The sequence below is a fragment of the Hipposideros armiger genome, unplaced genomic scaffold (genome assembly GCF_001890085.2).
Source record: "Hipposideros armiger isolate ML-2016 unplaced genomic scaffold, ASM189008v1 scaffold_293, whole genome shotgun sequence".
NCBI classification, from domain to species: domain Eukaryota; kingdom Metazoa; phylum Chordata; class Mammalia; order Chiroptera; family Hipposideridae; genus Hipposideros; species Hipposideros armiger.
The window spans coordinates 1198535-1222045 of NW_017731643.1; the positions used below are offsets into that span (position 1 = coordinate 1198535).

At 52.0% G+C, this 23511-nt stretch overlaps 1 protein-coding gene across 6 annotated transcripts in view; it reads left to right on the forward strand.

Annotated features, from left to right (window-relative positions):
- The first annotated feature begins 3767 nt into the window (after positions 1 to 3767).
- The window catches only part of COQ8A (coenzyme Q8A), a 43101-nt gene continuing 23357 nt past the window's right edge, over positions 3768 to 23511 (forward strand). The window contains exons 1-4 of one of the 6 annotated variants that reach the window (XM_019659028.1): positions 3768 to 3917; positions 6961 to 7011; positions 7381 to 7535; positions 22943 to 23128. In XM_019659028.1, the coding sequence (XP_019514573.1) occupies positions 22952 to 23128 (177 nt within the window). In that variant the 5' untranslated portion in view covers positions 3768 to 3917; positions 6961 to 7011; positions 7381 to 7535; positions 22943 to 22951. Of the gene's footprint in view, positions 3918 to 6960; positions 7012 to 7174; positions 7269 to 7380; positions 7536 to 16850; positions 17031 to 22942; positions 23129 to 23511 lie in introns of those variants that run through there. The other 5 variants (XM_019659025.1, XM_019659027.1, XM_019659030.1 and 2 more) reach the window with 5 other exon arrangements.

Below are 23511 nucleotides of genomic sequence, written 5' to 3' on the forward strand. Positions count from 1 at the left end.
AGTAACTGGGATGACTTCCCCCCACACACAAGAATTTAAGGACAAAAGAATGAATTCTACACTCATTTTCAATTCAAAGGGTGCTACTTCCCAACTCATGTCATATAATCAGTTATTTCTCCTTACCAAATCAACTTAGAACAGTTGCCTGGGGTGAGGGTAGGAGGTGATTAGAAAGAGGGGCGTGAAGGAATTTCCTGGAGGGAAAAAAATGGTTCTTTGTTTTAACCAGGGTGTTGGTTACATGATTTATTCATTTGTAAAAACGCGTAAACTGTAGACTTAAGATCTGTGCATTTTACTGCATATAAATTACATCTCAATTTCAAAATAGAAAAATTAAGCCAGTGATGTGGCATACTTGGCTCATGTCCATATGCGACACTGTGTTGAAAAGAAATTCATCTGAAAAGGAAAAATAACACCCCAGTGAGAAGGCAGACACATGCTGCAAACACAGGCTAAGGAAAATGGAGAGAAAAGCAGCAGACATTGTTAACGGGCTGAGAGGGGATATTTCCCATTGCGTGGAGCTGAGCCTCTTCTGTAATGTGCTTAATTACTTCTAATTGTGCAGTCAACTAATTACAGTTATTAGTCTTGCTTTAGTTGAACAGGCCTGGGAATCCCTTGAAGTCATTCTCTTAGCAGGACTGGGCTGGATTTTCCAGAGTCTGGTGACCTCCTGAGATTGTGGCCTGCGATGGTGTATCCCTGTTGCCACTGGGTGTTTGGGGCTGTGGGATCAATCTTGGGGCCAGTGAGTCATGTGTGTCAGGCCTCTGAGCACAGTGAGGACACTTGTGGACTCTACACCCCGCACTGTTCTCTCCAATGCTATTCTCTCTCCACCATTCTTGCCAACTCAGCCTTGTCTAAGTCCAAATTACACATTTTGCAAACAAACAGGATTATTTGCTGTGGCACTGTTTGCAATAGCAAAAGAATTGAAACGGTCCTCATGCCCATCAGTAGAAGACTGGTTAAATAAATTATGGTTTGTACGCACAACGTAATACTGAAAAAAAAAATGAAGAAGCTCTCATGTGCAAATTTGGAAAGAACTCTAAGCTATGTAATTAAAAGGAAAAATAAACACAGTAGAGTATGACCATTGTGTAAAATAGAAGAGTGTATATTTGTATTTGCTTATACCTATATGTATAGAGAAACGTTGTAAAGAGACAAGAAGCTTAAGAGTGGTTACATGTGTTCTGGGACAGTGTGTGGGGGCATTGGGGTTGGGAAGTGGGTGGGAGAGAGATGGAATAGGGGGAGACTTTTCACTGCAAACCTTTAAAACTAGTTTTTAAAAAATTGTGAATGTATTACCTAATGAAAGATTGAAATCAATTAAATATTCAAAAGTTTTGAAAAACAGGAAAAGGTTTTAGGGCAAAGGGGACCCCCAGTGATCACTTAATCTACAGTGGTTTCTGAAGGTGTCATGGGACTCGTGTACTTAAAACAGTATAAACATGCCCTGTTATTTGTTTGTTTGCTTATTTATTATAAATTGAAGGTTTGTGGCAACCTGTGTCAAGCAAGTTGAAAACCTAGAAAGGATTCACCATTCTAGATGCCATTAAAGAATATGCATGCTTAATGGGAAGAGGTCAAAATATCAACATTAACAGTTTGGAAGAAGTTGATTCTAACCCTCATGGGTGACTTTGAGAGGTTCACGACTCAAGTGGAGGAGGTCACTGCAGATGTGGTGGACAGAGCAGGAATGAGAAACGGAGCCTGAAGATGTGACTGAATTGTTGCAACTTCATGACAAAACTATAACGGATGAGGACTTGCTTCTTACGGATTTGCAAAGAATGGGGGTCTCTTGAGATGGAATCTACTCCTGGGGAAGATGCTATGAAGGTTGTTGAAATGACAATAAAGGAGTTAAAATACTACCTAAACTTAGTTGATAAAGCAGTGGCAGGGTTTGAGAAGACCAACTCCATTTTGAAAGTTCTACTGTGGATAAAATGCTATCAAACAGCATTGCATCCTATCGAGAAATAGTTCATGAAAGCTATTAGATGCAGCAAACTTCATTGTCTTATTTTCATAAGTTGCCACAGCCACTCCAACCTTCAGCAACCCCCACCCTATCAGTCAGCAGCCGTCAACATCTAGGGAAGACCAGCAAAAAGATTGACTTGCTGAAGGCCGAGATGATGGTTAGCATTTTTTAAGCAATAAAGTATTTTTTTAACTAAGGTAGGTATATTGTATTTTTCAACAACATGCTATTATGCACTTAACAGACTACAGTACACTCTAAACATAACTTTTATATGCACTGGGAATCCAAAAAATTCACAACTCACTTTATTGCGGTGGTCTGGAGGTGAAATGCAATATGTCTGGGGTATGCCTGTATAATAAATGCCCCCCTTTCCCGTTTCAGGCATCAATATAGAACCACTTTTAATTTTCCTTAGCATTAAACAAGTTTCAGAGGGAGGTGCGGGGATGGGTGAAAGAGGTACAGGGGAATATAGTCCATAATATTGTAATAACTTTTCAAGGTGACAGATGGTTACTAGACTAAGTGTGGTGATCATATCGTAAGGTATATATTAAGTTGGTGCAAAAGTAATTGCGGTTTTGCCATTGTTTTAACCTGTTAAGCCGCAATTATTTTGCACCAACCTAATACATGTCACTATATTGTACACCTGAAAGTGATATAATGTATGCCAACTATACCTACATTCAAAAACAAAGTTTCCAAAAAGTTAAACGTTAATTCCAAAACAGTATCAGAGGAAAGGAAAACCCTGTGGCTTGAGAAGTTTTATGAAAAACTCAGTATATTGTTCTTTTTTCCACAAGCTCCACTAACAACCTTGGACAGAGCTGCAGACCAGCCTTTAGTAAACACCCCAGGGGACATTGTCAGACGGACTTCGGCTCAGATCTGAATTCTCTGGCTAAGGAGAAGTGATGTGTGGGAAATCTGGAGGAGGGAGGCCGTTTCTCCTAGGGTAGTTCTCCGTGTTAAGGGGTTCACTTGGGAGGTGGTTGCCCTCACGGTTCCTTCCACGTGCTGGCCTGTCTCCTTGCCCCACCCTCCACGAGGAGACTGGCAGGCAAGGACAAACGACTGGGTTCTCCAAGCCCAGCGGGGAGTTGCATGCTCCGTGGGCCACCTCCTCGGTGCCCCTACCAGGGGGCACGGGCTGCACGGCCCCGGTCTCCGCGAGCTTCCTGTTCTGGGGATGGGGCCCACAGTCAATACGGTTAGCTTGAGGAGAAAGGGCAAGTAGGCGGGGCCGGGACGCCAGAGGTGGAAACACCAACGGCTTGACCTGCAGCACTTGCCCCTTCTGCGAGCGCCAGGTGGGGCAGCTGGGAGGGGCCCCGGGCGGTGACATCTAAGCGGGCACAAGACAGGCCTCGCCCCGTGACCAAAGCCGCGCCCGGAGGCTCGGCGAGCACCTGCAAGAAGGTGACGGCAAAAAACTGGCCACCGCGAACACGGCCGTCGCCTGATCGCGAGGAAGGGCCGGTTCTTGGGACGCATGCACGCCGGGCCCCGATCCCCACAGTCGCACCTCCGGCGCAGTCTTTCCTATCTAGGGGAAAGGGCAGCGGGGAGGGCAGAAAGGGACGGCCCTGCGTGCTGGGGCGGCCTCCCATTGGCTGTTCTCGTTCCGCCCTCGGTCCCGATTGGCCATGGACTGAGCACACGGGCTGAGCACACGGGCCGAGCACGCTCCCAGCGGCGTTCAGTCGGCGGCGGCGGCGGCGCAGCCAATGGGAGCGACCGGTGGGGCGGGGCCGACGGCTCAGGGTCTCCCGGCGCGGACGAGTTGGTAAACAGATCCGGAGCGCGTGTCGGGCGCCAGCGGTGCGGCGAGTTCTCTGAGGCGGCGCGAAGGTGACTGCGGATCCCAGCTTCCTGCCCCGGGGTAAGGCTGCCGCCAGCTGCATGCCCGGAGCGCCGTCTGCTTGCGGCTGGGGCTGGGCTCTGACCCTCCCGGGGCCCTTCTTGCATCCTCCTCAAGTAACAGCGCGGCTTTTCCTTTGCAACTCGCGCGGCCGTGAGCTCCGGGACGCGGTGTGCGCGTCACGAGATGCAGGGTCGGAGCCTGCAGATGTCGCCCACCCACCTCAGCTCGCGGGGCCTGCCTCAGAGAGGGGACGAGAGCCGTGGCCAGAGCCCGGGGGCGCGCCGAGCAGCTTCGGTGACCCGCCGCCAGATGCCTTGTTTCTTGGTCGCCAAGACGGCTTTTCTGCCTCTTTTTCTCATGATAATATTTTTCTTCACTCCCAGACCCCTTTGCACTGTCTCAGGGGCTTTAACTGCCCCTGGCTGCAGGTTTGTGTCAGAGCTTTAACGCCCTTGGCCTGACCCAGCTGTTGGGTTTCACAGGTGGGGGTTTTGAGTGAACTTGAAAAAACAGGCCCTTATTGGTCGTTCGCTTTGCTTTGGCCCTTCCTGCTGCTTCTGGAAACATTGGGGGACTTGTGAGTGGTTCGGGCTCAATTGCTTATACTGGTTCTTTTCCTTAGCTTCCCTGCACCTCTGCCAAACGCAGGCCCGTTCTCCCCTGCGCCTTGGGGGAGGAGGAATATTGCAGGGGCCAAGTCTGGGTGCAGGGGTATCAGCTTCTGTGCAGCCTCTCAGCCTGGGTTGGGCCTGCAGCCCATTGGAAAACTTGTCCACACTCAACTGCTCACTGGGGCCATGGGTGTGCGTGACAGAAGACGGAGGAGCTGGGCATGCCAGGCCTGCATCGGTGCCAAAGGATTTGAGTATGCATTGATGCCAGCCTGCCAGTTGTCCTGCTGTGGGTGCACCCATCCGGGGTCATCCTGGTAGGAAGGCCCTTCTCCTGAGAAAAGACAAAGTGGGGGCTGGTGGTTCAGGGGAGCAACATCTTTTAAGACTCCTGTGATGGTGTTGGGCATTTTTGTTCAGCCTTGCAAATAATGCAGACAATGCAGGGTGGTTATAATTTTCGACCTGACCTGAGACAACTCAGAAAAAAAAAAGTGAAGCAGGTGCTTTCCAGTGTGTCATCTAAGACAGTGTTTCTCAGCCTCCACACCGTCAACATTTTGGACTGGATAATTCTTTGTTGGGGGTGGGGCAGCTGACCTGTGCATTGTAGGACGGGTAACAGCATCCCTGGCCTGTATCCATTAGATGCTAGTAGTCGCCACTCCTCTTCCCCATTAGTTGTGACAACCAGAAATATCTGCGAGAGCAAAGAATTGCCCTTGGTTGAGAACCACTGAGGTTCTCTAAAAGAGTCTTCCCAGGATGCCAGAGGCCTCCTGGTACCTGCCCCATGAGTAGTTGAGAGGTTTAGGAAGAGTAGTGTTGCGTCCCCTGCCCTAAATTAGTGACAGAAGCCCTGGAGATTGGGCTGTAAAAGAGACCCCACCTGTGCACCTGGGGGAAAAGGAGAGCAATGGGCGGTAGAAACTTATGGGCATTTACTGTGCCTTCTGCGTGCATGGCAGTGCCAGGCTGGGTCCAGAGTGCAAAAGAAGTGGAAGATTGGTGGTTTCTGTGTTTGGGGATTTTGCAAGACTATGGGAATATGCATATGAAATAACCATGGGGCAGTTTTTAAATAGTGGGCAAACAAGTTTAAGCTGTCTGAGTGCTAGCAGAAAGGCTAACTCAGTTATCCACAGGTGGCTTTTCCAAGGTGATGCTTTACTTATCCTTACTTTTGGGGGAGACATCTCTTGTGTATTGTGATGTGGGAGGGGGTAGGGCCTGCATCTGCAGGGAGGGGGGTGTCTGGCTGCATTGCAAACATATGTACAGGTCTATATGTACCGTGTGCCCCTCCGTGGGAGCAGCATGGACACATGTATCATTTGTGGAGTTCTTTTATGGCTGATCAAAGCATCAGTGTCAAAGATGTGAGCTATTTCTTTTCGTACAGAGAAAGATGCTTTACTTCTGAGTCTGGATTTTGCCTTCAGTATAACCTGGAATTTATGCCCCCTACTTCTAAGTCCCAAACGGATGGGGGTGCAGAAAAGCTGAAAAACTGATTATTGTACAGGGCACGGAAAAACTTCCCAAGCACCTACCATGAATTTCCCTTTCTTGTTGTTAATCAGTCGGTCCTGTGGGGATGTATCAGGATTTTCCCATAACATTCCTTGGTCAGTTAGGGGGTCTTTTGGGGGGCCCTTTGTTGCCTGTAGAAAAGGCTCTGGATGGGAGGTCGCTTCTCCTTTCTCAAAAAGAAGTTTTGAGAAGTCTATTATTGGGAAGCTCCAAACTTGGCAGGATAACTTTCCATCAAGAGCCGTGGACACTGAGTCATTATCTTTGTCAGTTGAAACAAGAGCTGTGTGCAGAATTAGACAGGAATATTTAGATAGAGAGTTGTCTTGATCTGACTGTGGCATCTAGAAATAGTTCCAGCATTCCTGCTGAACGGCAGCCAGGCACTTGGGAGAGCCAGTGGAAAGGGGGGCTGGTGGGAGTGGGGGAGTGCGAGGTCCTGCTCCTTGTGGAGTTGCACCTATGGGATGGGTGGGTCTGCTGGCCCTGGGGCAGGACCAGGGGCCCCGAGTGAGATGCATCTGAGTGGGATGTGAGAGGGAGCTTCTGCCCGCGTGTTGCAAACCCAGGTGGTACGGGGTTTATTGGCCTGACCACAAGCATGTTGTTTGTTGTTGGGGTTATAGGCTCCTGAGCTGTTGACCCTTAGCTTTGAAGTCAGTGCCCCACAGAATATTGAAAGTTGGAAATGACCCTGAAAGCTCTTTTTCTTCTTCATACTTAGGTGGGATTTATTTTTAGTGTGTGCATGTAGAGAAGGACTTAGGAAACCGCTGAATGTTTTCACTCAAATTCCCATTTCAGGTTATTGTAGAATCTGTTGTAGTTGAAGAGTGACTGATTTCTTGTGTCGAGCGCCTCGACTTGCTTTTTCTTTCTTTTTTTTTTTAAATATCCTCCCATTCCCATCTGGGCAGGAGGAGAGGAGCAGCATCTGGTCCAAACCTGGGAAACTTTGTGCCTTAAAGGTTGGTGTCCCTGCACATCGCGCCCCTGAAGAAAAGCCCGCTCTCGGATTGTGGGTGGATCTGGCTGTTTACTCCTCACTGAACAAATATTGATTACCTGCTTTGAACATGGCATTGGGTCCCTGACCTCAGGGAATTGTAGCAAGGGATGTGCAGATGCCACTTTACTGTCCTCAGTGTGGTTTGGATGAGGGACTCTGGGTCAGACCACTTCTAACTGGTGGAAACCATGGAGGCTTCTTGGAGGGGAAGGCTTGGTAACGGGGCCTCTGAGGAAGAGGCAGGGGTTTGGAGGGGTGAGGGGCCAGGGCTCCCCAGACTCGCTGTGGTGAAGGAGCAAGTTTTATTTTTTTCCCCAATTTGTTGCAGACCAGTGCTTTTGCAAGACACAGCACGAACTTCATGGCAATGGCTCCGGAAGTTTCTAAGTGCATAGTCCTGTTATGAGGGATGACAGTACCAGTCCAGGGGCCACTCTGAGTGGCGCTGGCCCAGGCAGTGCGCTCAGGGAGGCATTGAGGTAGGTGAGTATCTGGGGGTGGGGCTGAGAGCAGTCTGGCTGGAGGGTCAGGAGTGTGAGGGGAGCAATGGGGGGCTGGGGTAGGGAGCAGATTGGGGTGAGTCCCCCCATTTCCTGTTGAAGCAGACTTTGTGATCTGCCCCTAGTTTAGGTCAGTCTGAGCAGCATTGCTGCTAGCTGTGCTTCTGGGGCATTTTATCTCAGCAGTGGGGTTACAGGGTCAGGAAGGCTGGCATAGCACTCCTGGTAATTTTCAGCTGACAATTCAGTTCAGGCCACAAAGGGTTCCCTGAGCACCCACGACTCACTCACTAGCCCAGCTGCAGCCTGGAGGGCCCTGGGAGAGAGAGGGAGGCAGCTCCTTGCCCTGGTATGTGCACCATTGGCCATGGAGACAGCGTGGGTTCAGGGCTGACTGCTCAGGATCCCTGAGGTCCTCTGCTGTGGGAGTCCAGGGTGGAGTGAGTGTTTGAAAAGGGCCAGGAAAGCCGCTTCCTGTGCTGGGAGGCCTAGGAGCTGGAGCCTGAAGGCTGAGCAAGGTTTCCTTGGGCAAGAAAAGCGCTGGGGCTGGAGCTGGAGCAGGGGCAAAGGCCTCGCCAGCCAGGTGGGCGTTGCCATGGGGAGGGCACTTGGGCGGGTAGGTGTGCAGAGGGTCAAAGGCAGGTCAGGGTGGCCAGGGAGGGAGCCCAGTGAGGTGCTTTGTGAGAAGTGGGGGCGGCCTGAGTCCTAGGTGCTGGGTGGGGCACGGAGTCAAGAGAATGTAAATCTACACAGGTAAAATTTCTAGACTGAGTGACTGGCCACCAGGCTGAGATTTCTAGTTGGCGGGAGGAGCTGTTGGGGGTGAAGGTGGTGTCACTGCTGAAACAGGTGCAGGAGGAGGAGGCGGAGGAGGTCTGGGGAAAGACGGTGAAGTTAGTTTTAGACACATAGGGGTTGAGGGCCTGTGGGATTTTTTCCATCCTCTTTTATTAAGACATAATTTCCATACAGTAAAGTCACCCTTTCTGGTGTGCGGTTGTACAGTTTGACAAATACGTATAGTCATGTTACCATCACCACAGTCAAGGTACAGGACAGTTCCCCCACCCCCCACATTCCCCGTGCCCTTCCATCGGTACCTGTGGGACTTCGAGGGGTGGTGTGGTGTGTGCGCGTATAACTGGGTTTGTTCCAGAATTTATTCAGTAGTTGAATGGCCTGCGTGGCCCGAGAACAGGGACGCACAGAACTGGGGGAGCTGTCATCCCACGGGGAGGCTGAAGCAGCCTGGGGGGACGGGGTAGATAAGCAGGGAGGTTGGGGGTCAGGACCAGGCCTGGGGACTGTGCTGTGCAGTACGTGGAGAAAGGGGACTCTGCTGGCAGAGGAAGCTGAGATGAGGGGGCGAGAGTGAATCCTGGACCCAAGGAGAGGATTTTAGGGGAGTACTGTGGCGCCAGCAGGAAACGAGGAGGAGGGTGGTGTTGGGGAGGACTCAGGTGAACCGGGCCCTCGGGGGCTGTTGGAGGGGTACAGCCGGCTGGAGGTGTGTGCTACCAGAGAGGGGAGGATGGTGCCTGTATCCTTGGGAGACGTTAGCCAGGAGGAGGCTAAAGGAGCAGCAGAGTCACCTGGAGGGTTTTTATATTCCGTGTGGGAAAGCCGAGAGTGGGTGTGTGGGCTTGAGGGGGGAAGATGTGCGGAAGGAGAGATTGTGGACGAAAGAAAAAAGCAGGGCAAGGGCAAGGTCCTAGTGGGGGGAGGGGTGTCAGTGTGGGGACTTGATGGGACAGGAGACGAGAGGCTGGGGAAGGCCTGAGATGCGCGCCGAGGGTTTGAGGGTGCTCTCATCCGATCGCCTCGTTTTGGGGAGGAAGTCAGCCATACAGTGAGTGAAGCCCTTTGCTTGATGTGAGAGGGGCAGGGTGCGCTGGGGGTGGTGCTGGAAGAGAGAGCCAGGCTGCTGTCCTGCCTTGGGTACCATCGAGGTCCTGCTGCTGCCAGCCTCCAAGGAGCTGGTTGTTCGTGGTGTGTGAGTGTAAGCGTGGAAGAGAGGCGGGGAGGTGTTTCCTGGTTGTATGAGGAGGGGCCAGCCCCTTCCTCGCTTGCTACCTCGGTACCGTCCTGCTGGATTTTCCCAGGGGTGCGTTTCCTGAGACAGGTGCTGTGTGATGTCTACCTCCACGCCTCAGACGCAGGTCTGCCGCTCCCCACTCGCTGTGTTTATAGAATGTCTAAAAGGGTCAGTTTGTGTTCTTTTAAGCATTATTCTTTCTAGATGCCGTTAAATCCCGGTTTTCAGAACAGCCCTGTGCTGTGCTCTCTTTGTTGACCTTCTACATGTACTCGAGGGATAAACGGCCGTGTCCTAATCTCTAGAAACGGGTGATCATTTAGGTCAACTGCCTCATTTCACGCCTGAGGAAATGAGGAAACGCAGGCCCAAAGAGAGGAACTGGGGTGCCCAAGGTTACACGTGGCTGGTGCCTGGAGCGGGCCTCGCTGCCCTCATCACGGTCCTCATGCTGTCCAGGAGCCAGAGGGCTTGGTGGCAATATTACTGCCCTCCGCTGGGCGGGATGCGAGGTCCCGGGGACTGTTCACACACACCGAACTTCTAAGCCCTGTGTGTGTTCTCTGCCTGGCGCATTTTCTCTTTGGCACCGATTCTGGCTCAGAGGAGGCTGAAGGTAAGAACAGATTGCCCTGTGACCCGCGGTGGTTACTGTTTGACAGGTGCTGGAGCAAACATCTCCTGTCTTTCTGAGATAAAAAAAAAAAAAAAAAAGGTGTGTGACTTCTACTCCCTAAGGTGTTTACAGCCAACGTGTGGTAAAGTGGGGGGCCAGACGGGTCAGATCCGCCACGTTTCCTGTTCCAGCCAGCGTGGAACTCATCGTTAGTGGGCCAGGCCCACTGTCGTTTTCCCCTCTTCCCTCTCAGTCCTTTTATAAGCAAGAAGTGGGGTAACATAGAGGAAGCAGCAGGGGTGCTGCATCCTGTTGGGGCACCCCCACTCCTGGCGCCCGAGTGTGCACCGAGCAGGCAGCCTTGGCACCGACCTGGCCCTGCGCCTATGAAAGCTGCCCTTCCTCCATTAAAACAGGGGTGTTCCTGCTACCACCATGTCTGGCTGTGTGCATGGTGCGGGGAGGGGGGGGTTCTCAGGGTGGCTGTGGGCAGAAAGAACATTTCCCTATGCCCAGCAGAGTTCTGGGTTCTAGATAAGTTAGGGAGCACCCTGAATGCATACGGGTATTAAACTCCTGGTGTGGACAAGGCACCGTGCCAGACCTGTGGGGAGTATAGAACTGGGGGAGGGAGGTCCCCTCTCTCCAGAACCCTGGTAGCTGCGGAGCGTTCCAGAAGGGGAAGTTTGGCCAGATGGCCTTTGAGATCCCAGCCAGCTCCGGGATTGTTATGACTCTTAATTTTTTGCAGCCAGGTGGACACACTTGTCAGGGCATGGACCTTGCTGTGTCCCCGGGAGTGACTATTGATTTTTAAACAATGTTATTGATCTGGGGGCAGGTTTCTTATCTCTCAGCTTCCTAGGCAGTGAGGGGAAAGGACTTGAGCCTGGCGCCAGACGGGCACGGACGGTCCAGCACCTGACAGCTTGGTGGCTTAGAGGAGACTTCTTCACCTGGCAGAGCTTTAGCTCATCAGCGAACGGGGACAGTCATATCTCACAGGGTTGCCGTAGGGTTGGGAGTAATATAAAGGGACAGGCACACAGGGAATGATGCATGGTAGCTGACTGTTCTGGTTATTAATTCTATTTCACTGAACTATTAAACCTGAAGTGAGCATGTTAGGAAAGAGTAAGAATGTGAAAACCCATGAGATGCGTCTTGCGGGTAGAGGCTGTTGGTTGGACACCGCGGTACAGCCTGTGCCCAGTGTCTGGCACGTAATAAACGCTTGGTAATGGTTCGAATGTGGAGCCGAGCTTGGGAAAGAGGCTTACAGGAGAATGGGGCATATTTATACTGAATGCCAGCAGGACTCTGTCATCAAGAACAAGAATGTTTTGAGCGCCCGTGGATGTTTCAGCCGCTGGCACAACGCCTGGCACTTGGTTGGCACTCAGCACTGTTTGTGGGGTGACCAAACTAAGTTATTTTAGAGAAATGAGCTGGAAATTATTCTAGCATATAGCCCCGATTCCCAACCCAACGATTTGCCTTTTTTCAAAATAGCCACTGTATTAGTTTCCTATTGGTGCTCTAATGCTGTAACCAATTACAAGCCTAGTGGCTTAAAACACCACAAGTTTATTCTTTTACAGTTTTGCGGGTCAGAAGCCTAAAATGAGTCTCCCTGGGCTAAAACCAAGGTGTCAGCAGGGCCGGTTCTTTCTGGAGGCTCTGTCTCCCCACCTTTTCCAGGCTCTGGGGGCGGCTCGCATCCCTGGGTCCCTCCTCACAGCTGCACCCCCCAACCTCGGCTTCTCTCATGTCTCCTCCTGACTCGGATCCCCTGCCTTTCTCCTAAGGACCCTGTGATTACACTGGGCCCACATGGGTAATCCCCTCACCTGAAGATCGTTAACTTAATCCCACCTGCAAAGCCCCTTTAACAGGTTCACAGGTTCTGGGAATTAGGATGTGAACATCTCTGGGTGGCTATTATTCAGCTTCCATAGCCAGCTGCAGTACTTTGGCCACATTTAAACACAAATGTTTAAATTTGTGATTTCACTTTAAAAGAAACTCTTCAACTACAGCTCCAGGGATCCTTATCCAGGGCCCTTATTCACCTTCCTGTGTGACAGTGCCGGTCACATTTGTCATTTGTGTGGTCAGGATCAGAGTGTGTGTGTGTGTGGGGGAATCAGAGGTGTCTGAGATGTGAGCCTCCCCACAAGGGCCTTAGTAGTTTGGCTGAAGCGAAACGACGTCGATGTGCCAAAGATAACTTTCGAAACGAAGGGATCTGACCAGTGGAAGACTTAGATGAGCTGATGTGAAGACTTAAATTCATGAGAACTGAGAGGCAAGTTAGGGCCTGATTAGAAATAATGTCCTTGAATGCATATGGTATGTTCACACATTTCAGAATACTTCTACCTCTCTTATTTAGATTGGCCATAATAAGAATTTACACCATACTTCCCAGGCGAGGAAGTAGGCTGGGACACCTCCTACCTCAGGCCCAGGAGTTTGGACATTATTCTGTAGACAGCTGAGAACCATTTGAGGGAGGAGATAGCACGATGAAAATGGATTTGGGGAAGATTCATCTGGTGGCAGAGTGTGCCATAGCTCTGAGAAGATAGCTCGTGGGGGTCTGAGGGGTTTCCCTACCACTGTGCCTCCCTGAAAATACCCGTCAAAAACCTCCTGTGCTGTTCTGTCCTCTGAGTGGCGTTCACTGTGGGAAGGAATACCAGTGGGCATTTATGCCCGTTTCTAGGCACTCCAAGCAGGCGGCCAGCAGGCTGGACCACCTCTCCCGAAGGATGCCTCACTCCACAGCACAGATAACCCCCCCGGTCCCCTGGAGAGGGCAAGACTGCCTTCCCTGTGTCAGACGTGACACTGTACCCAGCCGGAGTGCTGGGATATAAATAAATAAAAGGATTGTCCACACTGATCTATTTCATGCTCCCTCTGGTCTCAGCCAGCCTGAACCTCATTCCACGGTGTCTGTGTGGTCGTAATAATAGCCATCATGTCATCGGTTTGGGGCACCTACTGGGTGCCAGGCACTTGGTGCCCTCAATGCCATTATATGGATTATCTAATCCAGTCCTCTCGGGAACAGATGAGGAAACTGAGGCACAAAGGTCGGCCGGCTTACATGACGTAGGTCAGCAGCAGGGTCAGCATTGGAACCCAGGGCCCTAACTCCAGAGCACCTTGACCGCTTCGTCACTGTCGCTTCCCGAACCAAATATTTTTTCATGTTTTCAGCTGAAAACTTGGGTGGGTTTTTAGTCAGAAAATGAAATTGCCGCCAGGACCCCATGCTGGGCAGGTTGGCTTTAGAAGCCCTGTTTGCAATCAGTTATATCCTCACCAGAGCGAGGAGAGGCCGCTCAGGACCCACGGGGCCCCCTGCCTACGCTTTGGAGCCCTGGGCCCGAGCAGGTTCGTTCACGGCGTTGGGTTCCTCTCTGCACCTTCATTAGAGGCTTGGATTTCTCCTTCTGCTGAATTTATATTCTCCGCTCTCCCCCCCTACTCCCTTGCCAGCCCAGTGCGCATCTCAGCAACACACAAGGGAATCCTAAGAATATCTTAATCTCCCAACAGGTAGAAAAGGGAGGCTTGCAGTCCAGGACATCAAAACACACTCTTTTGGGGGTTTTCTCTCCTTATCTGTTAAGTGGTTGCCTGGCTTCTGAGCCATGATAGATTCAAGCCCTATCCTTCTTCTGAGCCGTGTGGCTTTGGGCAAGTTACTTAACTTCTCTGTCCCTTAGTTCCCTCATCTGTAAAATCGGCATAATAACAATACCTACCTTATAAAAACAATTGAGATAATACCCGTAGAACACTTAGCACAGAGCCTGGCGTATAATAAACTCTTAATAAATAATAGCAGCTATAGTTACCATCACACTGTGCTGGTCACTGCTCACAAATTAAAAACATTTGAGGAACTGGTTAAATTCAGTGGGAGCGAGCGTCAGAGTGCCCGTCTTAAGTGCTTGTGTGTGTGAGCACAAAAGTGTATAATTTTTAAACAGTTCCAGGAAAAATCCCAATAGTCCAGAAGCAGCTTTCGAGGGAACCTGCAGCTCTTAGCCTAGAAGACAACTTGAGACCCTCAAACAAACTCCTTACAAGGCACGGCTCTGCTGGGTCATACCAGGGCTGCAGTTTCAGGCAGACCCGTGTGGGGTCCCGCCTGTGTGGCTCACCAGGAGGCCTCCACACCCCAGAGGAGGGGGCCCTGTGTGGGGCTTAGGGTGGAGGCAGCAGTGTACCTGTGCCTCTCCTCCCTCCGCTGGAACCCCAGTCCCCATGCACGTGCCTGGTGCTTGCCTGGTGGGGGGCCTCTTGTTAGGGACATGGTGAATGCGCAGGAATGAAGGACTGGTTAGATGGTGGATGCATTTATATCTACTCAGATTCAAACTCTGGGCTGACAGTGGCATTTAGCAGTTGACTGCTTAGCAGGGGAATGCAGGTGGCAGTGCTATGGCTGTGAGCATCCTGAACCGGCAGAAAGGAGGGAGTAGAGATGCCCAGGACTTCTGACACGCCACCCCCTGCAGCCCTCAGACCTGACCCTTCCTGAGCAGCAGAGGGGCTGCTCTGCACTGGCGATCCAGGAAAAGGTGGTCTCCACAGAGCCCAGCCCCTTGTGAGACCGCAGCCTGGGGCACCCTGGGGGTGGGCCCATCTGGGGGGGGGGTCAGGAGCAGAGCTGTTATAGGGGATCTCAGCCTTTTGGGCTATTCTGATACAACTCTAGTGACCTTTCCAGATTTCCTGAGACAGTTCTGGTTATATTTTTTCTCTTGTTACCCTAGAATAGGGGTCAATAAACTTTCTAGAATGGGCCAAAGAGTAAATATTTTAGGTTCTGTGGATCTTTCGTCTCTCTTACAACTAATCAACTCTCCTGTTACAGCTAAAACCCCCTCCAAAAACAAAAAACAAAAACCCCAAACCATAGACAATACATATGTAAATGAATGAGCAGGGATGTATTACAGTAAATATTGACTTACAGAAACAGGTGGCAGGGCTGGACTTGGCTGACTGTCGTGGTTTGCTGACCCCTGACTTGGAAGGGCACTGGTCATGTTACAAGTCTTAACTTTTGGTTCAGAAAAATGTCACTGCACTTACTGCATTATTCTCAACTAGGATCCTGTTTTGGGGGGGAGGGGAAGTACGCATTAATTATTTCTGTCTTTTAACACAGGGGCCAGCCTTAGACCGCGGTCTGCCAGGCACAGTTGATTTTTCTCTCCACTTTCTGACAAGGGCAGTTGAGCCTCTTTCCCCAAAGTGGGATGGCCGTATTCCACCTTCCTGGCGGCCTGTTAGGGGCAGTTGTCTTCTGACTAAACCAGGGTGTGGAGAGGCCTTATTTATAGCGTTCTGATCTGCCGTCTAACCCCCTCCCCATTCCTCTTGGGACAAACACTTAAGGACGTGGAACAGTTTCTTTAAATTACACACTTGTGGGTTCGCTTGTTTTTCATGTTAACAACAGCTATTTATGACTATTTTTATATCACTTATTGTCTGTTATAAAAGTAGTGCATGTTCTTTGCAGAAAATTTTAGAAAATATAAAGAAAAGGAAGAAAGTAAAAAGAATCTATCGTCCCACCACCCAGAGAAAACCACTGTGACTGTTTTGCACACGCTCTATCATCCATTTTCCTCCCTCCTTCCTTCCCTGCCCTCCCCCCCAAAAGAAGGATAATAATATTTTGTAGCCTGTTGTTTTTTTTAATGCGGGAAGACAGAATAAGCTTTCTTATTTGTCAGTAAAGACCTTTCACAGTGTCATCTTAACGGGCTGCATAGTACGAGTAGTATTCCATCCTGTGGGTACCACTGTTTACATAATCAATCTTAGACAATGTTGTGATTTACATCCTTCGAGCTGAATTATCACGCACATCTGTTTTTGAGGGAAATGTAATTTGGCAGATTTTGGCAGGGTTCTTGGATAATTATTAGGCAGGATGGCCTGGGGAGTGGGGAGAGAAAGGTGGCTTGCAGCTGAGGGGAAAGAATGACTTGCAGCTGGTCCCATTATGGAGGCTTGACTCACCAGGCCCGGGCTGACGGACGGGAAGTACAGAGGCGATTTTTCTTTCTTCCTCGGGGCTTTTCATGTGCCCCGTTGCCTTTGAAAATTGATAGCATGTTAGGGTATTTCTGAACCTGCCGACAGAGACCCCGAAGCTGGACCTCACTGGCTAGAAGCCTGGAGTTGTCCGAGGTAGTTGAGTGATGGTCGCTGGTGTGATTTTTCAAGCCCGAGATGAAGAGCCTGTCTGCAGATGTGCTGAAGTTCTTCTCTGACACACACATTCTTTTGAATCCTTGGAGGAAACAGTCCATTGGTGATTCCTTTCTTCTTAGAGTGAAAGGAAAATGCCGAGCATGTAAAGGAACTTTTTGGTGCCCGTGCAGTCCAGAAATTGAGAATGTTCATGCCCAAGGTAAACAGGTTGCTCTTGGCTGGGAGGGGGGCAGAAGGCCCCTCGGGAGCCCCTACCCGGGGCCTCCTGAAGATCGTTAAACAGCCCTTTCTGAAGAGTGCTGGCAGTGACAGTGCAGGGTCCCTTGGTGGCTGGCTGTATGGGTCAGTGTCTTGAAGCTCATTAATTTTTGAGGTCCGTTTTGTGTTTCTTGCAGGGAAAACGGGAAAGAAGGGTCAGATGGAAGCTTTCCACTTAAGGCGAAGCCGGACTTCTGGGGAGGCCATAGCAGGGAGAAACTTTTAGGAAAGGGTCTCTGTTTAGACGTCCTGCCTGGCTGTGGGTGTGGGCCATCTCGCACCCTTTACCACTGTTCCTCCACAACAGGGTTCTCAAGGTAAGTTCTCAGGACCAGCAGCGGCAGCCGCACGTGGGACCTTGTTAGCAATGCAGGTTTCCAGGCCGGGTCCCAGACCCACAGAATCAGAAACGGGGGGTGGGGCCCAGCAATCTGCTTTCCTGGTGATCCCGTGAGAACCTGGTGATTCCGTGAGAACCCTGCCTCAGACCAGGCTTCTAACAGGCCTTTGATCCCATGTGTAGATTAAAAGCTGTAAGCAGGTGGAGCCAATCCCAGAAGTGACAGGCTTTCTTGAACTTTGGAGAGGCCAGCTGAGTTCGTTTCCTTTAACAAGCATTTACTCCTTGCCTGCTCTATGCTGAGCACAGTGCTATGTGCTGGAGATACAGAGTGGGGACGAGGGGTGTGGTTTTGCCCTTGGCTGGGTGACAGCCGAGTGGGGTGGAAAGACATTTAGAGCACCGTCACTGCTAGGATGGGGGGAGAACAGGGTGCTGTGGGGGGACATGTTGGGGAGGGCTTCCCAGAAGAGGTGATGTCTGCGCTGAGACCTGGTGGGAAGGAAAGGAAGTGCACCCTGTGCAGAGGCTGCAGGAGAATTGGGTTGGCCTGATTGGAGCAGTTAGTGGAGCGAACATGGCGCGAGAGGCTCAGGAGGCAGGGATGGGCCGTGAAGCCTCGTTCAGCCTCTTAGGAATCTGGGAGAAGTCAGGAATCCTGGGAGTGGTTGGATAGGATTTTCCTTTTAAAGTCATTGCTCTGGCAGTGGCATGGGGAGTAGATAGGAGGGGGCAGAGAGGCCCGCCGGGGGCTGTTGCAGTTGCCCAGGTGAGAACATTTCAGAGGAGCGGAGGTGAGGAGGGTTGGAGAGAAGCGGGTGGTGGTCTCATTGCTCCGGGTTGGGAGCCCGGAGAGGGTGGGGCAGGTGGTGAGGTCGGTTTTGGACACGCCGATCTTGGTGCCCGTCGGACGCCAGGTGATGTGCATGCTGTAGACGGCTGGACGGGAGAAGGCTCTTCAGTGAGCTTCACTTCACACACTCCCCAAGCGGTTGGCTTTCTGTGCAGCTTGCTTTGGGGTCCTTATATGAGCCACCGCAAGGCCACAGGGCAGCTGAGGGTGGGAAGAGAGCACAGGAGGGCGTGCTGTCTTTAGGGGTGCAGACTCCACGGCTTCGCTGGCCTGCCACGTAAGCTTTATCATGTCACGAAGGGGCTTGAACACTGGCTCAGTAAATGCACACACTGTCCCCGGCTGGCTGTTGCCTCAGGAGAAGAGCAGGTGACAGATGGTGAGTTCTGGCTGTGAAGGGGTGGACTTGGGGTGTGTATGGGAACCCTCCCCCCGAAATAAGTCTCCCCCATGTGGGTCCTGAGTGGGAAAGTGTGCGATGCCTTCCTTTACTTTGTGCCTGTCAAGATCGCCTGTTATATTTATTGTTTAGAAAGAACGCAGTTCATTTTCTTGCCGGTGCATCTTACTGTGTCTGGCCAAGGGGGCAGTGCTTGGTGAGTCTGTGCTCCAACACGAATGAGACGGATCTGGGGAAGGTCGGAGAGTGACGGGTTCAGCAGGCAAACTTCCTCTCGGAGCGTGAGCACTCCCCAGGCAGAGGGCAGGCAGCCTGTGCTCGCTGCCTGTGCTGCTTGGGGAGTGGTGAGCTGCATGTATTCCAGTTCCTTCTCTCTAGACAACACCTTTATTTACTTCCTATGTGGCACTTGAGCATGTTAGGACCAGACACAGGGCCTGGCGAGCCACCCAAAGCCTGCTGAAAGGGACAAAGAGGCAAGTCACATGCTTAGTGTCAGCCCCGGTGGCAGAGCTGGGGCCCTGTGTCAGGCTCCGGGGACAGTCTTTCCTGCTGGTCAGCCCCCTCCTGATGCTGGCGTGTCAGCCTCAGTGGGCCCCTGGCTGTTCTCCATTATAGATGTGCCTGCATGTCACCACAGCTGTGAGTCCCCCAGGGCCAAGGGCAGGCTCATCCCCAACCTGCACAGACCGGCCCAGAGTGCTGGGAGGAGGCGCTAGTGAACATGTGTTCAACGAGTGACTGCATTTGGTGCCAGTACCTCGGGGGCACTCATGGATGTGCGTGCGCGTCCCACACCCCCACCGCTTTATTCATTTGTGCTCAGCAGGCACCCTGGGCACCTTGGGCTTTCCCCTTCTCACGGGGAGAGGCGGGCGCCGAGGCCTCTGGGGCAGAGGCTGCCAAGTGGGCAGAGCCTGAACGCTCCGTACCTGTATTACTCCCAGGCGAGGTCCCGAAAACCCACCTAAGATCAGCAGGATGAAGCGGAGGGGGGTGAGGGCTGTCATGCTTGGAGATGAAGTTGTAGTAAGGATAAGATTTTTAATTTTTGTATATTAAATGTGTTTGGGAGCTTTCGATTTTATTTATTTGAGAGCATGATGAAAAGGCCTCCTCATGCAGCTGGGTGCCTGGTTTTGTGCATTCCTGGAGACGTTTGCACCCAGGTTCTGGATAGCTGAATTCTGAGTCATGTTGGGATTCTGGCATGAGAAGTAGGGTTTGTGAGACCCAACCTTTGAAAACCACAAGGTGAGAAAAGTCCTGGAAAGATATTTCCTTCTGACGGGTGTTCCCCTCCCCCCACTGTTTTTTCGAGGGTGGATACTCCTTTGCAAAAAAAAAAAAAAAGTACTTGGTATTGCTTAGAGTGGGAACGGTTTACTTTGTACTGAGTGGAGCAGCATGTGGGAGGTTTGGGTACAGCCCCAGCACATTAGATAAATATTATTTGTCAAGGGGGTGTGGACACAAACTGGGGTTTTGAAATAGGCATCCACGTGTGAATCTACTCACAAGTGATAGGCTGTGTTTATTATCAACATCTGTCCATTTGAGAAAAGCAGAGTTTGCATCACAGTCAGCCAGCAGTAAGCCGGAAGGTGTATTTCTGTGGTTGTTTCCATGCGGATGGGCCCTCCCTGCAGAAGAAGTGGTCTAGTCCTCCTCCTCCCGGCGGTGCCCGCTGTCTAGGGTGAGACTCATGCCCACTGGAAGCTCACTTGATGTGAGGACGCAACTGTTTAGGCAGGAAGAAAGGCGTAACTAATTACTTTTTAATGTGCGCTTTTTAAAGATGACTTCTTTGCTATTTTGAAAGTAGGCTATGTGAACGAGAAAAGTTAGGAAAATCCACTTAGGAAGATACTGAAAAAGACTCCTCCTACTTCCTAAATGCAGGACTCTAAAAAATGTTGGTCAATCTATTGAACAGGTTTTCTTCTTACGAATTTCTTTAAAAGCATCGGTGTGAAGTAGGTACAATCCTGACCTGTCACGGAGCTCTGCTCCGTGCGGACATGCTCAGAAACCACAAGAGTGAGGCCTGGACCGCAGTGGGTTCCAGCCCGGCTCCTGCAACGTGCAGGTCTGGAAATGGGTCTTTCAACTTGACCTCCCGTCCGTGCAGTGGGCCATTCAAACTAGAGCAGGATAAATGGGCCAATAAACCACTTATCAGCTTTACTCAAGTGCAATTTTAGTGCATGGTTTTGATAACTAGGATGAGAAATTCAGGCAGAATTAGTCTTAAGCCTGAAAACAAAGTCTGAACTAAATAGGTCTTAGGAAGATTTGACGTCAGATACGGTGAGGTTTTGGAAATATCAGGGCTTGTGGCTAATGGGAGACACCTGCTTTGATTATCTCGATTGGATTCAAAGGGGAAGGCCTGTTTGTGGGGACCCCTGGGGCAGCGGGGTACAGTGGATGGTCCTTCTGAATAGATGTGGCTGGGGCCCTGCCTCAACCACTGCATGTCCTTGAGGTCTCTTTGGCAAACCTCCTCCATCACTGAGGTCTGTGGGCCTTGGTGGGCGCTTCTCCTGAACTTGACGGTATGTGTGTGTGTGTCGGGGGAGGGGCCAGGGAGTTGTTGAGAGCTGGCACCAGGTGAATCTGAGTTCTGATTATGTGATCTCCTCCCAGTCCTAGACCTTTGGGAATGTCTGTGGGGCTCACCCTTGTTTATCGCTGTAAAGCTCAGGAGCCCAGAGGGAGCTTGGGGTGTGAAATGGCACCAGGTGATGGGCCTGGCTAGCCCCCCTTTCCCTCTCATCTCTTTCAAGGGTATAGTCACCATCCAGAAACCTCCTTGGTTTTAATTAGGGTGCAGGTGGTCCATTTGGCCTGATCCGAGCCCTGTGCCTGTGGGGGTACCTCAGAGTCCGCCGGCCAAGCGTTTTGGGGAGGCAGGTTGGCGTGGTGAGCACAGAGCAGGAGAGGGCCAGGATCCGGCCCCGGGGCCACCATTCAGGAACCGAATGACCTTGGCCAGTTAGTTAAGCTCTCTGGCTTTGGCTTTCTCTTTCTGAAATGGGGGCAGTAGTATCCATATCATTCGGTGGTTTGTAAAGATTAAAAGGAGATGAGGTGTGGAAAGCACCCAGCCCAGTGCCTGGTAGCTGCTCTCATAGGAAGGTGAAGGTGTTCTCAAGGGCGGGTTATGGCGGGTCAGCTCAGCTCTCCGGGCTTCTGTGCATGAGAGGGCGTCTCTGGCTCTCACTCCAGTTCTCCTTTAAATCAAAGTAGCTGTTCACCCTGCCCGGGAGCACAGCCATCCCTGCTGGAATCCTTGGGCTGACCGGGGCTGCTCCCCTGCGAAGGGCCGGTGGGATCGAGCCTGCCTGGCCTCTTTGGAAGTCCCCGGAATTCTGGTCCCATCAGCGCTCTTACCTGATCTTCCCGTCTGCGCTTCTGCTAATTAGTGTGATGAGAAGACCGAATCCACCCGTCTCTGTGACTGTCCCCTCCCTCTTGTTGGCCCACGCCCCGCATCCAGGGTGTATACGGCTCCTCTCAGCCTCCCTGTGTTTGTTCGTACAGGTCCCCTGCCTGCAGTGCCACCCACGCCCCTCTCCTGTCTGGAGTCTGTCTTATCTCTGAGACGCCTCCATCCCAGCTCCTCCCTGCCCTGGCCAGAGTGCTCCTCCAGTGGGGTCTCCTGCTGCTCCTTTCCGTTTTGGTTTTTCTTCAGCCCCAATTTGTTAACAGGGACCTTATCTTACCCCTCCCAGTACATAGCCCCCTAGTAGACCTTAAGAAATACTCAGGTGATTGATAGCACACGCCCCACTCTCCGGGGCACTGCTGTGTACAGTGGCTTTCAGCCTCACTGACCCTGACCTACATTAAGAAACACATTTTAGGCTGTGACCCAGTAGAGAGAAAAAGAGCAGCTCACATGTACACACGAGGGAGACAAGTTTCACAAGGCAGTCCTACCCCCAGTCCCTCGGATGCTTCCTTTCTGTTCACATCGTGTTTGCTTTTAATGCTGACTAGGATTTACCAAACGGATCGCACTGTGGTCTGGCCTGCAGTTTGAAAACACTGGCTTGGTGAATATTAGAGCCTGAGGGCGGGGAGGGGGCTCCGCTTGTCCCTCCGTCTGGGGGTGCCAGTCAGAGGCTTCACTGGGCTGAGTGACAGTGGCCAGGCAGGGATAGGCAGGCCCGGAAGGGTTCGGGTCCGTCCCCCCTGCGTCCTGCAGAGAACCGTTGTGCTTCAGGAGCCCATGGCGCCCTCCCCTGCCTACAGTTTGGTCCAGAGGAGACAGCCCTGGACTAAGTCCGTTCCCCCGGATTCAAGTCCTGACTCTGCCACTTGGTGGCTGGGAGACTCTCGGCAAGTCACCTCGCGTCTCTAGGCCGCCCGTGTTTCGCAGGGTGCCTGGCGCACAGCCCCGACCCCTGGAGTCCTGCATTCTGCTCAGGGCCCGGCAGGGCGGGGGCCGTCCTTGAGCCCGGGCCCTTCCTCTCTCTCCTCTCTGTCAGCCTGGATCAGAAGGGAGCTCCGTGGAAACCAAACAGCCAGTCGCCTTCTGCCCAGACTTTGGGGTGGAGCTGATCCGTGTGCGTGTGACCCTGTGTGAGGTGTGGCGCCCCCCGCCCTGACTTGGCGTGTTCTCTTCCAGCCCTGAAGGATGGCTACCATGTTGGGGGACGCCATCATGGTGGTCAAAGGCCTTGCCAAGCTGGCCCAGGCGGCCGTGGAAACCCATCTGCAGCACTTGGGCCTCGGCGGGGAGCTCATCATGTCGGCCAGCGCCCTGCAGTCCACGGCGGCCGAGAAGATCGGCATGGTGTTGGGGATGGTTCAGGTAAGGGGGCCAGTGGGAGCGGGGCTGGACGTGCAGCTCTTGGTGAGGCCAGGACGAGCCAGGCTGGCTGGTCTCCCTGTGGCCTGGGCCAGAGAGCCCACCGGCTCGTGTAACCTGCTACCCCTCTGCGTGGGGCAGCGTCCCTGGGTGAGGCTGCCAGTGTGTGACCCACGTGCGAGTTGAAGGGAGCTTCACTGAGCCGGGACGCAGCCCCGGCAGCAAGTCGCCCAGCACCCTTGTCAGATGAGCAGCTCACCGGCACTGACCTGCGGATGCTGGGCGCAGGGCAGACACCAGGCCCCGCGCGCTCCCTCGGCCTGGCCTGAAGGTACTGAAGAGAGAGGCCTTTTTAATTTTGAAAATTAAAACCATCACAAAGAAAA